Here is a 17,697-nt window from a genome sequence, read left to right as displayed (position 1 = left end):
GACAGTACGTGAAGAGATAAATATACAATAATGTCACATATTAAATGCGAACAACGAGATTATAACTTAGGACCTCATAGTAGCCAGCTCTGACACCATGTTAGATTACTACTTTACCTAAAAATTTAAACTGTTAGGTTGTGGACCAACAATGTATATCAAGTTTTAATAGAGTGCATATAAGTGTATTCATTTAAAATTTTGAAAAGAGGAGTTTTTGGTAAATTTAGGGAATGCCCCCCACTAAAATGCTCGTTCATCACCATTGAAAGACAATATACGTGAAAGATCAAGACTTTTAAATATTATTTGAAACAATTATTATTACTTTTAAATGTGAATGCATGTGCTTTTTAATTGCATGTCTTAGGGAATATGGAAAACATATTTATATATTATTATGAACATATTTTTACTCCAAAATGTAGCATTCAAGTATTAAAGGAAGTGGAAAAATAACAAAAAATATGTTCAAAATAGTAAAAGAAAATTTATTCATACTTTTAAATTCTTACTTTAGCGTCACTTTCTTTTGTCATGCTTGAGATGTTATATTATTGACCTATTTTTAAAATGAGTTTTTAATTTGAAGACATTGACAATTTACAATGAAATATCCTATAAAAACATAAAATATATGTGAAAAAATACCAACTCTAAAGCAAACCCTAATTTTGATTGATCGGGAGTGACATAAGTACTTTTGAACTAGATTATAAAAGCATACTTATAATTTTTTTCCAAAAATCTAATTACGATTTAATTCTATCTTTAATCTCTCAATTTACTAGCTAACATTCTATCTTTAATCTCTCAATTTACTAGCTAACATACTCTCATATATACATATTTACTCTTTTGAACTTCTTTCATTTGTGTTAGAATGATTTTTTTCTTCTCTCATATTTAATTGTGCTCTTATTCAACAAATTTTATTTTTATTTACAAAAAAGGGTAATTATAAGTAAAAAACCATTCATGAATTAATGAAGTTCAAAATGACAAATAAAAGTTTTTATTAGTTAATTAAAGGTAAATAATGCATCCTTTATTTTTATAAAAGGAGTAAAGTCAGAATCTAAAATCAAAGTATAGCTTAACAAAAAGTAAATTTACATCGTTATTCGTTTAACTCATCACCATTTGTTTGGACTCTTCAAAATGTATATATTTTCTTAAACTGATTGTTGATTGCATTATTATTGTTATTATTATTTCTAAAATCGGAACAAGCATAAAGCCTAGATTGCAAATAATTGTTAAGTTATTATAGAAATAGAAAAAATCTTGAATAATTGCCAAATTTTTCATTAATGTTAAATTAATTTAACTTGTCCCAAACGAGGTAGCACGATAATCAATTTTTAAAACTTTTTATGTTGATTTTTTTTTTTTAACTTTTCAAGTTTTAATTTTTAGAGATGTGAAAAGGGTGTACAATGAGAGATGGACTATTCTCGTTAGCTAGGTTAGATCTGTTAGATTTTTTTATGAAAAAAAAAAAATACTACATTTTAAGGAATTACCTCTTAATTATATCTAAAAATCCTCCATAAAAATTACTTTATATATTTTCCTACCTTCTACCATCTCATTAATGTTAAACTAGTATATTTTTTATGGAATTTTTTTGCATTTATTAAACACAATAATTTAAGTTTTAGTTTACATTTTGTTGGATTTGGTTAGCATATTATTACAATTTGACGAAACCAATAACAAAATAATAGATCATTTATTGAGAATTTAACAACAAGATATAGAATTAACTGTCTCACAACTAGATAACTTTATAATTTGTTGTCCATAAAATAACTACTTACATGCACCTTTATAATAAATATAAACGGAAAAAATAATAAAATAAAAAGTGAAAAATGTCATAACGATTGCATAATTATTGTCATTAATTCTTAAACTTAGATCGAGATTTGTTTATTTAAATATCAATAATAATAATAATAATAATGTGTAAATATGGTAAGGGATAGGGGTGGTAAAATGGGTCGAAACCCGATGGGTGATCTGTGACCCACCCATTTAAATCGAATTTGAGTTTAATACAAGTTGACCCATATTTAAATGGGTCAACCTGAGCTTGACTTGTTTATTAAACGAGTTAGATGAGTTCGGGTCAATCCACCCGACGGGTGACCCGTTTATGCAGGGCCGACTCTTCATTAAGGCCATTGAGGTGCTTGCTTAGGTCTCCAAAAATTTTGGGGCCATAAATTTTTTTTTAATATAATAATGTTAACATTATTTATAACTACTAGTTATTGTGTCAATACTTAGTACCTCTCCATACAATAAAACCTATGCGCCTATATGTATATATAGATTATAGACCCGCGCATGACCTCTCTCTCTCTAGTCCCTGAGATTTAACTTAACTGTTTATTTCTCAACTCGTTACCTCATCCACATGCATGTATTCACCATTCTCCATCTCTATTAGTTTCATGGAATTCACATGTTTGGTGGATGGAGTGCACATGCAGTACAACTAAAATTACTTGATGTATTTAAAAAAATTAATTTTAAATAAAAATAAAAATCATTCGCCTAAAACCCCATATTCCTACATTTATGATCTATTTAAAAATAAAATAAAATATATTTTTTAAATATATCATTTTGTATGAAATGTTTAAAATTTTTTAAAATAAATAAATTATATTTTTTAAATGAATGACTCTTTTATGACATTTTTATCAAACGAACGGATTTAAATTTACATAATATTTATCCGTTAATAAATGGGTGAGTTTAATCTGAACTTGCTTAATCCAACTCATTTATGATCCGTCCGAACACGTTCCATTTTGTCAACCTAGGAGGTGGTTGCAATTTCTTGACAAAAATCCAAGACAACAAGTGAGATTTGAATGTCTCCCAACTAACCAGAATGCACCCCCAGGAAAGAAAAAGCCCATGATTTTACAATTAAATATTCTCAACATTTTCGATAAAATTTAATGGTCTGAAAGCTCCTATCCCCCCCGCCCCCCCACCTCTGTCCCCTCTCCATTCTCTAGTGTTAGGTGGAGAGTTTGATAATCTACCCCCACTGCAACTCTGCTCCCCCTCTCCCATCCCCCATCCCCCATCCCCATAAACTAATAAATTTAAAATAAAATATTCAATTCATCATTTTAAATTTAATATAATTTCATATTATATTTATTTAAATTTATAAAAACTAAAATTTGTGTTTAACCTAATTAAGGATAATGAGTTTCATACCAAGAAAATCTGAAATTCATATATAAAGAGATATGATGATGATTAAAGTTTGATGTTTTTATATTAGATATTTGGAAGAGAAATAAAAAAATATTATTCGGATTTTTTTGTTATTGGTTAGGAGCGGGTACTAATAGTTTTATGCTTAAATATTTATCAATTAATATGAATCAAATGCTGTAAAATCATTTTAAGTAAGATATGACAAAACATATGATTTTTTTTATGATGGATGGTAAAATAATAATGATTTTTATTAAAATTTTAGAAATTTTATTGACCTACTTAAAACTTATTCAAAATAGACAAATATTTTCTTATATTTTACAAAAAAGTAAGCTTTTGAGTTGGCATAAGTATATAAAAAATTAGAGGAAGTTCGTAATTACTTTAAAATTTTAACAAATATTTATGAGATTTTTGAAATTTTAGAAAGAAATTTTTTTAAGATATTTTTATTAACATACAAAACACAAATAATTTATTATAATGTGCAATAAAATAGAACTAAAATAATGAGTATAAGGTAGTAAGTTTTATTTCAAAAAAAAAAAAACCCAAAAAGTAGTAAAGAATATCGACAATTTGGCAATAAATAAATAAATAAATAAGCATGTCCGAGATGCTGAGAGCGTTTTTACATTGGTGTCTGCCCATCAGTTTCAACTCTCTCTCTCTAAAAATCTTTTTCTGGTTTCCTACTTATAGGTCACTCCTTACAAGCTCATCTTCTCTAACAGACGCTTCCTTTGAGATGCGCCTTTTGCCAACGATGGACCTTCCATCTTCCATGCCATGAGCTCTTCTTTCAGGGATCCATGGATTTTAGGGGTACTGTGAGCTTGGAGGGGTTGAGGGGTGCTCAAGAAGATGGAGCTCCTTGTCGGATTCCGGACCCTGAGCCCAAGCTGAACGAGCGCGGATCTGGGTTGGTGAAGCAACAGAGATCTGGGTCCGCTGAAGATGAGTTCTGGAGGATGATGAACTCAAAAATGCCCAGGACTACTACTGATGATTTTGGACTCTCGAAGACAATGTTGCTTCCTCAGGGCATTCCTTTGTTGAGATCTAATTTGTCTCATGGGGTCTCTGATGATGCTCGCCAGCAGCAGCAGCAGCAGCACCACATGCTGAGCTTCTCTTCGGCCAAACCAGATGTTTCCTTTGTCGGTAAAGATGGGGGATTAGTTGATAGGAGCTCACAGAGCAGTGCCTTTCCTAACTACCTTCTGCACCCAACCCCTGCTCACTCTAGAAATGCAGGTAAACCAACTCTTTGTATGTTTTTATTTGTTTTCTGTGGGATGGGTTTGGGCTAAAAATGTGAATCCATCAACCGGGGAAGACTGCTATTTTCCTATTTGTTTTGGCCAAATTGGAATGTGGGTTTTGTTTGATTCTTGATTTTGCGAGATGGGTGTAGCTGCTGATGTTTTTAGCTTGATGGCCTTGTGGAGGGTCTTTTCATGTAAAAAAATTTCATTTTTGAGTCTTGTCAAGGAAAAGGTGAATTTTTTTCCCTCTCTTGTGCTTTGATTTTTGGTGAAAGTAGGTCAATCCAGATTGATAGGGAAAGAAAGTGAGGGAAAGGGATAGCGGAAGCAAGTAGCAACTCATGCTTTGTTTCCATAACTTTTTTTTTTTTTTTTCCTGCTGGAGTAGAAAATTTTAATTGCAATGAGTTGTCTTCTTTATATGATTGTGGACGAGTTATCTTCTTAGTGTATGTGCTTCAGGTTATGGTTCTGGAAGCTTGAACGCGAGTATGCATGGGGCCTTTGCGGCGGTCAGAGGACCATTTACTCCTTCGCAGTGGATTGAGTTGGAACACCAGGCCTTGATCTACAAGTACCTCACAGCAAATGTGCCTGTACCATCCAATTTGCTCCTTGCCCTCAAAAAATCCATCAGTCCATTTGGGCTGTCCGGAACATCTGCCGCATCCTTGCCTCCTAATTCATGTAATCCTGTTCTATTCTCTAATAGCATCTGGTTTACCTTAAAGAGATGTATCTAACACCTTGCCCACCTTAGCACGCACACACACACATGTCAATTGAAATTCTGGAATATTTGATGAGAGAAGCATATATCATGTTACCCTTTATGTTCATAGGGTGTTTTTTCACGTCTAATTCCACGGTATGTCCAATTTTGTGCTGTTATGTATGTCTTACTGCATCTGGTGCTAACCAAGGACTTCTGTGCGTATTTTTTTTTAGAAAGTTTTAGATTTATATTAGTCCAGGATGAGCAGACTCATTAATTAACTTGATTTGATTGATACCATTTTTTGTTGCTCCGGCTAAATCTTTCTATCTATGGCTTTCTGCCCCTTAAAACTGTTTCTTTTTCCAATGGTTTAGTGGGATGGGGTTCTTTCCGTCTGGGTTTCTCCAGCAACACTGATCCTGAGCCTGGGAGGTGTCGTCGAACAGATGGGAAGAAATGGCGGTGCTCTAGAGATGCTGTTGCCGACCAGAAGTACTGTGAAAGGCACATAAACAGGGGCCGCCATCGTTCAAGAAAGCCTGTGGAAGGCCAGACTGGCCATGCTCTCTCCGGATCCATGAATTCCTCGAATTCAAAGGTGGTGCCGGTGACTTCCTCTGTCTCAGCATCGATATTGTCCAGCGGTGGCACATCCAACAGCCTTGCTAATACAGTGCAGCACAAGCTCAAAGGTTTGCAGCCTGCTGCAGCCAATCCTTCTATGGAAGCCTTTGCGAATAGGTGAAGTATCCCTTACTTCATGGGTTTGACCTTCATTTTTCTGATTGATTATTTCTCATTGACCCTTTTTTGAGTATTATACAGTTTAATGTTTTACTGGAATAGTATATGCGTGCTGTTGGTTCTCTTCCTTTTCCTTTACTTTTAAGTTGACCTCATTATTTAATCTTTCCTTTGATGATAGTGATATTTCATACTGGCTTAGACTTGAGATTCCTTGTGTAGGAGGATTTCATTATGTTTGTTTCATTTCTAATTTTCCCAAATTGAGGCCTAACATCCTTTTGAAAAGAAAAATGCTACTTTAAGTTTTCATGAAAATTTTTGGATGATCATTTGCTTGAATTGCTTGGTGGGTCCGTCACATGATATCTCGCCGCATGATGCACAGATTGAGAGGGGACCCATTGGATTAGGATCTCCCTAATTCTCATGTAATTTCATGGCGAGGAGTTCTTTCATCCTTGGATTTCAATAGTTTACTTAAGGCCACTGAAATCAATGGCTAGAAAGTGAAAGTGCATGAATGAAAATGAAACTGGCGGGACCCTAGTCCATTGAGCCCTTTTCCTACCTATATGTATAGTGGTGAGACAATCATGAGTGGACCCTATTAAGCTACTTGTCATATAGATTTTGAAATTTTTTAATCGTTCCTGGTTTTTCTACTTATGTTTTTATCAAGAATCATGGATAGTAAGGATATATATATATTTTTTTGGTCGTAATAGTTTGTGGTTTTTGTCCTTTTAGTGTTTAGATTACTATTTAGGCTTCTTTCTGAAAAACAATGTGTGCGACAGAATGCCAGATCCACAGGCCCTCTCCATGGTATCTCCCTCCATCGGCCTAAATCCTCGAGAGTCCTCTCTCTCCATTCCCAAACAAAGGAACCCTTTTGAAGAATCTTCCCAGTCAGACTTTGGCTTGGTCTCGATCCCCAATCCTTCACAAAAAGGCACCTACATGAACGATAGAAATGGTAGTTTTTTCATGCACTTCAATGGCCAAGAGACCCAAGATCAACACCCAGTTCGCCAATTCATTGATGACTGGCCCAAGGACCAGTCCGCTAATCGCTCAGTAATCCCCTGGCCCGGAGAACTGAAATCAGACTGGACCCAGCTCTCAATGTCGATCCCTGTGGGCTCATCGGACTTCTCATCATCCTCTTCCTCGCCAACACGGGAGAGACTTGCTGTCTCACCATTGAGGCTGTCTCGGGAGTTTGACCCTGCCCAAGTGGGCTTGGGGGTGAACAATGACTTCATTGAACCGACAATGCAAAAGCAAGCGAACTGGATACCAATCTCCTGGGGAAGTTCAATGGGTGGTCCTTTGGGTGAGGTCTTGAAGAACACTGCCACTGCCATGGGCTGCAGGAATTCATCTGGTCTTAACCTCATGTCCGAAGCTTGGGATGGTAGCCCCCAGCTGGGATCTTCTCCGACAGGAGTCTTGCAGAAGACGACTTTCGTATCACTTTCGAACAGCAGCTCAGGAAGCAGCCCAATAGCTGAGAACAAAATGACCCATGAGGGGGCTAGCCTTTGTGATGATGTGTTTGGTTCAACTCTTGCAAGTTCCTGCTCTGTACCATCCTTATGAAGGTCCCATGACTGGATGGGAAAAGATTGAGATAGCAGAAAGAATGTCTGAAGAAAGGAAGATGGGTCGATATTGAGTGAGAGGGTGGTCTAGAGTAACTGGGTTTTCTTATTAGTTTGTCTTATGTTTCTTTTATGACATGGTTTGAAAATGTGTATGGTTTAGGGACTCGCAGACTCCGGCGAGGGCATTGACTGTTTCTGGTTTTTATATTTGTGATTCGCGGGAGACTGAAGTCTTGTGAAGCGAAGAGTATATGTTATGTTCTTTCCTTATCCTCTTAGAACTGCTGGTTTCCATTTTTCCTCTGTCGTAAACAGACGGCCTTTTAGGAGGTGGTTTTTATGTTTGGAGCAGTTTTCCTTTTTTAGACGAAAGTTAGTTATTTAATGTCTTCAAATGAGATCGGGGTGTGCCTGGGTGGGCTCCAGCCCATAGACTAGCTGTGACATGCATCTCACTTTCAACAAGCTTATGGCATGCCTTTTTAAATGAAAAGTCATGTGAAGCATTTGAAAAAATGCCTTCTCACTTTTCAAAAGGCTAGTAGCTTTTATTTTTATCATGTGGCTTGGGTGATTTAATATGAGAAAAGTGAGAAAAAATTATAATAAAATTTATTTTTATTACATTTCCTTTTATTTATCGACAAAATAAAATGAGATGGATATGATGAAAAAGGACTATGTGCGAATAAGTCCTCTAAATGTTTTTCTTAAAATAACTTTTGAAAAATTATATTAAAGATACTCGTAGTTTTAAAATGCAAATTGAACTGAACAGTCAAGTTGTGGTTTTGGGTTTAAGAGTTTGTATTTATGGTAAAATTCTGCTCTAAATTAATCGGGTTAGACCATCCTAACTTTATAAGTTGATATGCTTTTACAAATGTTTATTTTCTTTTTTTTAATGAAAACCATAAATTAATGATTACTTAGAATCTAATATGTTTTAAACAAAAAGTTTATTTGTATATCATTTGATAGGTGAAGCAATTTGGTAAGTTTATTAAAGGCTTGTTTGGTATCATTGTTGTTTTCTATTTCCTGTTTTTATTTCTGTATATTGAAAAAAAAAATATTATAAAAATGTGTTTATTTATTTTGTTAGTTTTTAATTTATTTTTTTTTTGATTTTTTAACTGTTTGTGAAAAAAATTGAAAATAAGATTTTATTATTTTTGATTGTTTTGACATTGTTGTGAGAAATTTTAATATCTAGAAATATTTTTTTTTGGATTAAATCATTCATTTTATACTATTCTAAATAAAGATTAAAATAAAATAATAATATGAATTTAAATATAATTAAAATAAAAATATGCATGAATTTTAAAAAATAGTAATAAAGCCAATTACAAAATATTTTTATTATTTTTTCAGTTGTCATATTCAACAATATATTTATTGTAAAGTAAAATTTAAAACTATAATAATTAAGTAGAATAATTAAAATAATTTTCATTTTTATTATGGTATTTTTTAATGTATGTTATTTGTAATATTATTATTTTTAATCATATTTTTATAGTATTATTTGATTTAAAGCTATACTAATTATATAAATGTTAACCAAACGAATTTTTGGTTTCTAGTTTTTTAATTTTAATTTTTAATTTTTAGCTTTTATTTCTAATTTTTGTCCTAATAATTTTTGATAATGATACCAAAGGTGGGTTGAAATTTAAAATATGACAATAACTGGTATTTATATGATAACAATTTGGAAATGCAAAAATAAGAAAATGTAAAAGTTAAGTTTTAAATTCTTGGATATTCCTATAATATCATTTATTTCCATTCCATTTTGGCAGCCACTTCTCAAGCACATTGAAATGCAACAACATATTCACATTATTAATCAACTACCTACCCATCTAAATTTTAATTCCTGCATCAATTTCATTCTTGTGTTTATTATGTGTCGAGCAGATATCATATCAGCATTCTAGTTAATACGATAGTATTTAATAAATTCATAATTATGTGACATATATATTTTGTACTTCTTTTCTCCGTAAAATTTTGAAAGTTATCTCTTATATATATATATTTATATATATACTTTAAATGATTACTCAGCTAACTATAGTATACTATTACATTGTTACATTTAAATTGAATTTGACCTACTTAAACTAACCCATAATTGATCCATTCATTAAATGAGTTGGATATGATTTTAAAATTTTTTTATCTGCCCTTAAACGAGTTGATTGATAGATTGCAAGTTTTATTCGATGGATAGATATCGTTTAATCCATTAATAATTAATGTATAAAGTCATAGATAATTTAATATGCATTAACCAAGTCAATATAAGCTCAATTGGCCAAGACCCAATTCTATACTTTTAACTCTCCCACTAACGCTATTATATGTGCTTCTAAGTCTATCCAATGTCCCCACCTAAACTCAAGCCTAAATATCTAATTCTCATTATCAAAATAAAATCCTAAAATTCATGATCTTAAAAAATAAAAATTATAATTTAATGATTGGTTATTAAATGTTTAACAATTTACCAAATTATAATTTTAAAAATAATGTTAGTTATTATTTTATGAAATAAATTGTTCGGATGGTAAAAAAATTATATTTGGGAAGAGAATGACAAATTATCTGTCATCCACCATGGATTATCTGATCCGAACCGTCATAAATCTGACTCTTAATTGAGTTGGATATGTATTACAATTTCCTTACCTGATAACCCGCCTAATCCACCACGAATTATTTGACCCGATTTATTTTGCTAAGCCTATATCCAATGCACAATATTTAAATAATTATATTATAATATATATTTTAAAATATTATATACTATCGTACATTGTGTATCATATATTGTTAATTAATAATAATTAAATTATTTATTTGAAAGGTAATTATCATTATATTATATTTATTTTTTAAATATAATATATTAGTGTTCAAGGTCTTTCGGGTACTCAATTGCGTCATTTAGATAACTAGTCCATTACTCACCATCATTCAACTTAATTAATAATTTATTATCAAAGTTTAATTTTAACTAAAAATTTGTTAGTGGAGAGACTTGAATCCAACTAATTTTTGTCATTAGATCAATTAACGCAAATGTAGACTAGATCATGTTTCAAATTATGAAATTAGCTTGTTATTGAATTTCTTTTTTTTAAATGTTGAAGAAAGATAACTTTGATGAGAAGCATGTTGTTTAGTTTTGTTGTCCTAATTTGGTTGGTTGCTAGTTTTGAGAGAATTTTTCTGTACTCTCCCTTTTATTTTATCTTGTAACCATGCTATTCTTCCGACAAAAGTAAAGATATATTAATAAATAAATGGAGGTGCCACCGTCTTTTAAGTAAAAAAAAATATATATATTGTTGATGAATTTTAGGTTGCAATCTTTAATTTTTTTTTTAAAAAAATATTGGGATAAAGGAATTAGAGAAGAGAATAAAGTAAGTTAGAATAAAGTTTGTATTTCTCAAAAATATAGTAAGGGAATGGAGGACATGAAAAATATAGTGGATGTCTTGCAATATAGCATTGGTGTGAAAAATATCTACTAAATTTAAATATATTTTTAAATATAAAAACATGTAGCAATAAATATGACATATTTGTAAGTTAATGACGTAAATAAATGAAATAATACAAAATGAGAAGAATTTATTCATGATAATCTTAGAAAATCTTATTAATTTTATAATTCAAATATTTTATAATTTCTTAAAGCTTGATATATATATATATATATATATATATATCTCATAGTCATTGCTTTATTAGGTACCTACTAAGAAGCTGATGTGGTATTTGCTTGATACCCAATATTTTCTCAATCTAATTCTTCTTCTTATCCTTCTTCTTCTTCTTTCTTTCTTTTTAAATTTTTATTTTTTTATTTTTTAGTGTAAGCATAGTCATTAGATGTGGTAAAACAAGTCGGAACCCGACGAGTGATTTGTGACCTGCTCGTTTAAATAAGGTTCGAGTTTAATAGAAGGTGATTCATTTATAAACTGATCAACCTGAACCCGACCCGTTTAATAAAACATATTAAGCAGGTGTGGGTTAGGTACCCACCGGGTGACCCATTTAATTTAATATATATATATATATATTGTGTGTGTGTATTGCATTAAAAAAATATTAATTAAATGGATATACTATTTTCTATATTTTATATTTTTTTTGTTAAGACATTAATAAATAAAATAAAAGAGTGCTGTTTTTTTTTTTAAAGAATATGTCACTTTGTACAAAATATTTAAAAAAAAATTAAAAATAAATAAATTATATTTTTAAATGGATTCTTAACAAGTACCCGTTTATTAAACGTACATTTTTGAATTTATATGTTAGCCACCTATTAATAAATGAATCAACTCGAATCCAAACTCAAACTTGTTTAATTCTTATTCATTTACAATCCGTCCAAATCCGACCTGGGAACCCATTTTGGCACCCCTAGTAATAATCATATGGAGGTATGAGAATGAACCAAATTGTTTTAAGGGGCTGTTTTAGCCACCAAAACCTAGTGCAGGTATATTAACTAAATGGGCGTAACGGTACTGGCAATAATTTCCAAATAGGTTTGGACCGACTACCTTAAGCCTCAAGGAGCCCACCAGGGAAGCATTCAATTGTCAAAAGCTTGAGAGAGAAGGCTTTAATGTACAATTGGTATCCTTTCTATAAATATGGTTAAGATGGTATTTTCATTCTCATTGAATAAAATATTTTTGAAATTGAAACTGAGACTGAGTAAGAATGATGAATTTTATCGAATTTTCGAATAAGTTAAAGAAGTTTTTTGGGAATCAAATTTTGGTGTAAGTTGCGAAAACCACAAGCAAGATCTAGCCGAATACAAACATTCCCTATGCTCAATACTATCAAAAGCAATCCCAACATAAATAAAAAAGTTGAAACTCAAATAGGTGAACTACTTACAACTATATTAACATCCAAAACAATAGAAGTCTTCCGCCAATCTTTTTGTAGTTTGAAAAGGAAATGGATTTGGTGGTCGATGTTGACACAATTCTCTTCAATGGTCGCTTGTTTTAAGATGTCCAAATAGTACAGCAAATGAAAATAAATACTTGACGTCATTTCAAAATTTGGCAATTACTTGAGATTATTTTAGGCACGTCCAACTATATCCTTATCAAAGCAACTTGTTCTCTACTCATTTGGCCTTCAAACAATCCAAAATAGCATGGATGACTATTTCCATGACAAGACCACACAATGAAAACAAATTCCAGACATAAAAAAGTTATGTTTTGCTCTAACTTCCTTAATGAACAACCTTTGCTTAAGCATGAACCAAAATAAAGAATTTCAATTTGTAAATAATCTAGTTTCTAAAACTAGGTTCATGAAAACCCTGATTATCGACATCAAAATGGTCATAAATAAAACCAAAGCCTTCTTAAGTTGTGTATACCCTAGAAGAATTGTTCAATTGATTCTGTCATTGTTAAATCATAGGTAGTAGTAAAAAAAAAAAAAAAACAAATTTATGAATAAAATTTAAATTTTATACATCATTATATTTGGTTGTTCTTCAATTTTAATCCTACTAAAGCAAACTTTTATTTATAAGAGAATTTTTAACTTAGAAAAAAGTGTAATAGAAAAGAGTTTTCTCCTCGTTGTCCTTCCATTTCGTTTCTTAAGTAAAATTCTTGATTCAGATGAATTGTTAATGATTTTAGAGTGATAAAATAAATACCATCACCTTAGTATGATTCTGAACACCATCATAGAATAAGATTGATTTTTTTTTTGTTAATTTTTTTTAAATTTTTTAGAGACTTTTATTTTGATAAAAAAATAAATTGAGTATTTGAGTTTAAGTTTGAATGTGTGCATAGGGTAGACTTAGAGACACATATTGCTGTGTACGACTTAAGAATATGGGACTAGGCATTGGCCAATAGAACTTATGTTAATTGATTTTATGCCTAATAAGCATGAACATATCGAATTATCGATGAATTTAAACATTAGTTGTTAGTGGATAAGTAGATATTCATCAAATAAAATCTTAAATCTACCAACCGACTCAGTTTGGATTAACGGATTTTTATCCATTTTGTTAGGTCTAGACCTGATCTATTTTGCCAAGTATATATCCAATGCACAATATTTAAATAATTATATTATAATATATATTTTAAAATATTATATATTATGGTATATTGTGTATGATATATTTTTTATTAATAAAAATTACATTACTTGTTTGAAAGGCAATTATTAATAATTGTTATTTTTCAAGTACTCAACTACGTCATTTAGATAACTAGTCCATTACTCTCCACCATTCAACTTTATTAATAATTTATGATAAAAGTTTAATTTTAACTAAAAAATTGTTATTGGAGAGATTTGAATCTCAACTATATTATGTCATTAGATCAATTAATGCAAAATGCAGACTAGATTATATTTCAAATTATGAAATTAGTCTGTTATTGAATTTTTTTTTAATTGTCGAAGAAAGATAACTTTGATGATAAGCATGTTGATGAATTTTAGGTTACAAACTTTATTTAAAAATATATATATATATATATATATATATATATATATATATATATATATATATATATTGTGATAAAGGAATGAGAGGAGAGAGTAAATAAGTAAGTCTGAATAAGGTTTGCTAGTTTACTTGTATGTCTCAAAAATATAGTAAGGGAATGGATGACATGAAAAATATATTGGATGTCTTGCAATATAGTATAGGTTGGTGTGAAAAATCTATACTAAATTTAAATATATTTTTAAATAAAAAAACATGTAGCAATAAATATGATATATTCATAAGTTAATGATGGAAATAAAATCTTATTAAGTAAATGAAACAAATCAAAATGAGAAGAATTTATTCATGATAATTTTAGATATCTTATTAATTTTACAATTCAAATATTTTATAAATTCTTAAAGCTTTTATTGAACTTGTGAAGCCTCAAGAACGCAAGCACTAAGACCCCAATTGCAACTTCGAAAATATTAGCAATATCTCAAAATATATATTTATCAAATATAAGCATAAGAGATACTTTGAGAATGATTTGTAAAATATTTTAGCAATCAAAATCCAAAGTGAACTCCTTGAGTATTGCAATGACAATGCAAAACTCAAAAACTCAATGAAGTATTCCTAGGGAAGACTTATTGCTAAGTCTCATAGGGAAACTTCAAGCTTAACTCTCTAATAAAATAATCTCAATCAACAAGAATAAGAGAAAACTTAAGCCTAATGAGAACAACACTCAATCACACTTACAAAGAGATTTAAACACAAAAATCTGGTTAGAATGAGTGTAGTAGGCTAAAAAATAAGTACGAGAGATTTTCGAATTTTAGAGGATTTTTCTTAATTAAGATTGTTAATCCGATGCTAATCATTCCAAAGAGGGAGTATATATAGAGTTTCCCAAAAATATAATCATTCAGGACACATAAAGAATTATTATAAATATTTTAAAAAATTTTAACACAATTAACCCAGTTTAAATATTTTAACCACAGTAAAAATAATAGGGCAACCCAAGAGCATCGATCAATCCGAAGCAAGGTTAACAATAAAGACAATTAGCTGCTACTTTGTTGGGTACACTGAAAGGTCAAAGGGTTATAAGTTTTATGATTCCTCGACAAGGACCTTCTTTGAGACAAACGCTAGGTTTCTTTATGAAGTTGAGTTTGTGGGGGTGGGGAGATAAGGTTAAGAATATTGTCTTTGAGGAGGAGTTAAGTTCTCTTCCTAGTATTGCTATTGAACCTATTCAAGAAACAATACAAGACAATATTATTGTACTCTCTACACAAAATGAGGATATTGCTATAGAAAAGCAAACTCAACAACCTCAAGAAGTGATGTCATTAAGGAGATCCACTAAAGAAAGGATAAGTGCGATTTTGGATTATTATATTATCTTTCTCTAAGAACATGAGTTTGACATAGGTGTGGTGGAATATGATCCAATCAACTTCCATCAAGTCAAACAAAGTTCTCATTTTTAGAAGTGGATTGATGCCATGAATGATGAGATGAATTCTATGAAAGCAAATGACGTTTGAGATCTCGTCAAATTACCCGAAGGTGTGAAGCCCATTGGTTGAAAATGGATATTTAAGACCAAGAGGGATTCAAGGGGTAATATTGAGAGATATAAGGCACGTCTAGTTGCTAAGGGATTCACTTAGAAGGAAGACATTGATTATAAAGAGACTTTCTCTCTAGTTTCATTGAAAGACACTTTCAACATTATAATGACATTGGTGGCTCATTTGGACTTGGAGCTTTATTAGATGGATGTAAAGACAGCATTTCTCAATGGTGAAATTGATGAAACGATTTATATGGTGCAGCTCGAAAATTTTTTTTGAAAATTCGAAAAATATAGTCTGCAAATTAAAGAAATTCATCTATCAGCTCAAGCAAGCTTCCCGTCAATGGTATCACAAGTTTTATCAAGTAATCATCTCGTATGATTTTAAGGTAAATTCAATTGATGATTGTGTATACCATAAGGTCAGTGGAAGCTAGGTTATATTCTTGGTTTTGTATGTCAATGACATATTGCTAGTGAGTAGTGATATAGGCTTATTGCATGAAACCAAGAGATTTTTGACCAAAAATTTTGAGATGAAAGATCTTAGGGACGCATCTTTTGTATTCGGAATTCAGATACATTGAGATCGCTCTTGAGACATACTAGGGTTATCACAAAAGAGCTATATCAAAAGGGTACTTGTTAGATTTGGCATGAAAGATTATCACCCAAGAGATACACCCACAACTAAGGGAGAAAGGTTCAGTCTCAATCAATGGCCCAAGACTGAGGTTGAAAAGAAGGAAATGCATAATATTCCTTATGCGTCAGTTGTAGGGAGTCTTATATATGCTCAGGTATGTATGTGTCCAGATTTAGCATACATAGTTAGAATTTTATGCAGAATTTGAGTAACCCAGGATTTGATCATTGGAAGGCAGCCAAGACGGTTATGAGGTATGTTTAGAGAACAAAATACTACTTGCTCACCTACAGGAAATCTGATCAACTTGAGATCATTGGGTATTCTAATTCTATTTTCGCTGGATGTCAAGACAGCAAAAGATCCACTTCGGGCTATATCTATCTACTAACTGGAGGTGCTATTTCCTGGAAGAGTGTTAACCAGACTCTCATAACTCCTTTGACCATGGTAGTAGAATTTATATCATGCTACGAGACATCTAATTAAGTAATTTGGTTGCGAAATTTTGTCATGGGGCTGCATATCTTGGACGGGGTTGAAAAACGCTCAAGATCTATTGTGACAATAAGTCTGCTATTCCAAAAACAACGAAAGCTCCACCAAGTCAAAGCATATTGACATCAAGTTTCTAGTGGTTAAGGAAAGGGTTCAAAGTCATCGAGTGTCGATAGAACATATTAGGACAAACTCCATGATTGTAGATCCACTCACCAAGGGATAACCGCCCAAGGTGTTTCATAAGCACACTGCTTATATAGGTGTCGTCTTGTTTGATGATGTTGCCGTTTAGTTGGAGTTTGTATTTGGTTTTATTTTCTGCAAAAATAAAGTAGACACTGAATGTTGTCATATTCCTTTTGGAAGAGCTAAGGACTAAGGAATTAAGGTTGATCTCATAAGGAATAAGGTAGAACCAATTGGAATATGCATGTTAAGATTAAGGAGCATGCATATTACCATGCTACACATTCATACTTGATCTATGCCATTGAGTGTATTAGTGTGGTGACCATTGATAAGTTTAGTTATGAATATGAGTGTAACGAATACCGCTTTGATCTCATACTAGTATACGAGATGAACAAAATTAAATTAAGGAGATGTTATAAAGATAATAGTTATATTGTGTACACTTAAGGTTTGGGTAATATAATTGTTTTCGATGTTTATGTATCGCCTAAGTGAGAGATTGTTAGGAAATATTAATTTCATATTGTTGATTCACATATTTAAAAGCAATTATGTTAATGGTCTATTTTAACATCTATTGGGTATGAGCTTCACAATGTGTAGAAACTTAATACTAAGTTAATTTAGGACTGATAGACTTCTA

At 31.2% G+C, this 17,697-nt stretch overlaps 1 protein-coding gene across 1 annotated transcript; it reads left to right on the top strand.

The window, feature by feature from the left end:
- Positions 1-3,869: 3,869 nt before the first annotated feature.
- LOC131161385 (growth-regulating factor 1) lies at positions 3,870-7,932 on the top strand. The gene is made up of 4 exons (XM_058117127.1): positions 3,870-4,509; positions 4,983-5,207; positions 5,613-5,979; positions 6,783-7,932. Exons 1-4 carry the CDS (start codon positions 4,065-4,067, stop codon positions 7,585-7,587), a joined length of 1,842 nt encoding a protein of 613 aa, XP_057973110.1. The 5' UTR covers positions 3,870-4,064; the 3' UTR covers positions 7,588-7,932.
- Positions 7,933-17,697: the final 9,765 nt, after the last annotated feature.

Source organism: Malania oleifera, chromosome 1 (genome assembly GCF_029873635.1).
Source record: "Malania oleifera isolate guangnan ecotype guangnan chromosome 1, ASM2987363v1, whole genome shotgun sequence".
Lineage (NCBI taxonomy): Eukaryota > Viridiplantae > Streptophyta > Magnoliopsida > Santalales > Ximeniaceae > Malania > Malania oleifera.
This window is presented reverse-complemented; position numbering and strand designations above follow the sequence as displayed.

What these genes read in the sequence shown, in the direction of transcription:
- LOC131161385 (XM_058117127.1), top strand. Translation starts at nt 4,065, where the DNA reads ATGGATTTTAGGGGTACTGTGAGCTTGGAGGGGTTGAGGGGTGCTCAA. An exon ending in ATCCTTGCCTCCTAATTCAT is followed by an intron (nt 5,208 to 5,612) that starts GTAATCCTGTTC and finishes CCAATGGTTTAG; the next exon opens with TGGGATGGGGTTCTTTCCGT. An exon ending in ATGGAAGCCTTTGCGAATAG is followed by an intron (nt 5,980 to 6,782) that starts GTGAAGTATCCC and finishes TGTGTGCGACAG; the next exon opens with AATGCCAGATCCACAGGCCC.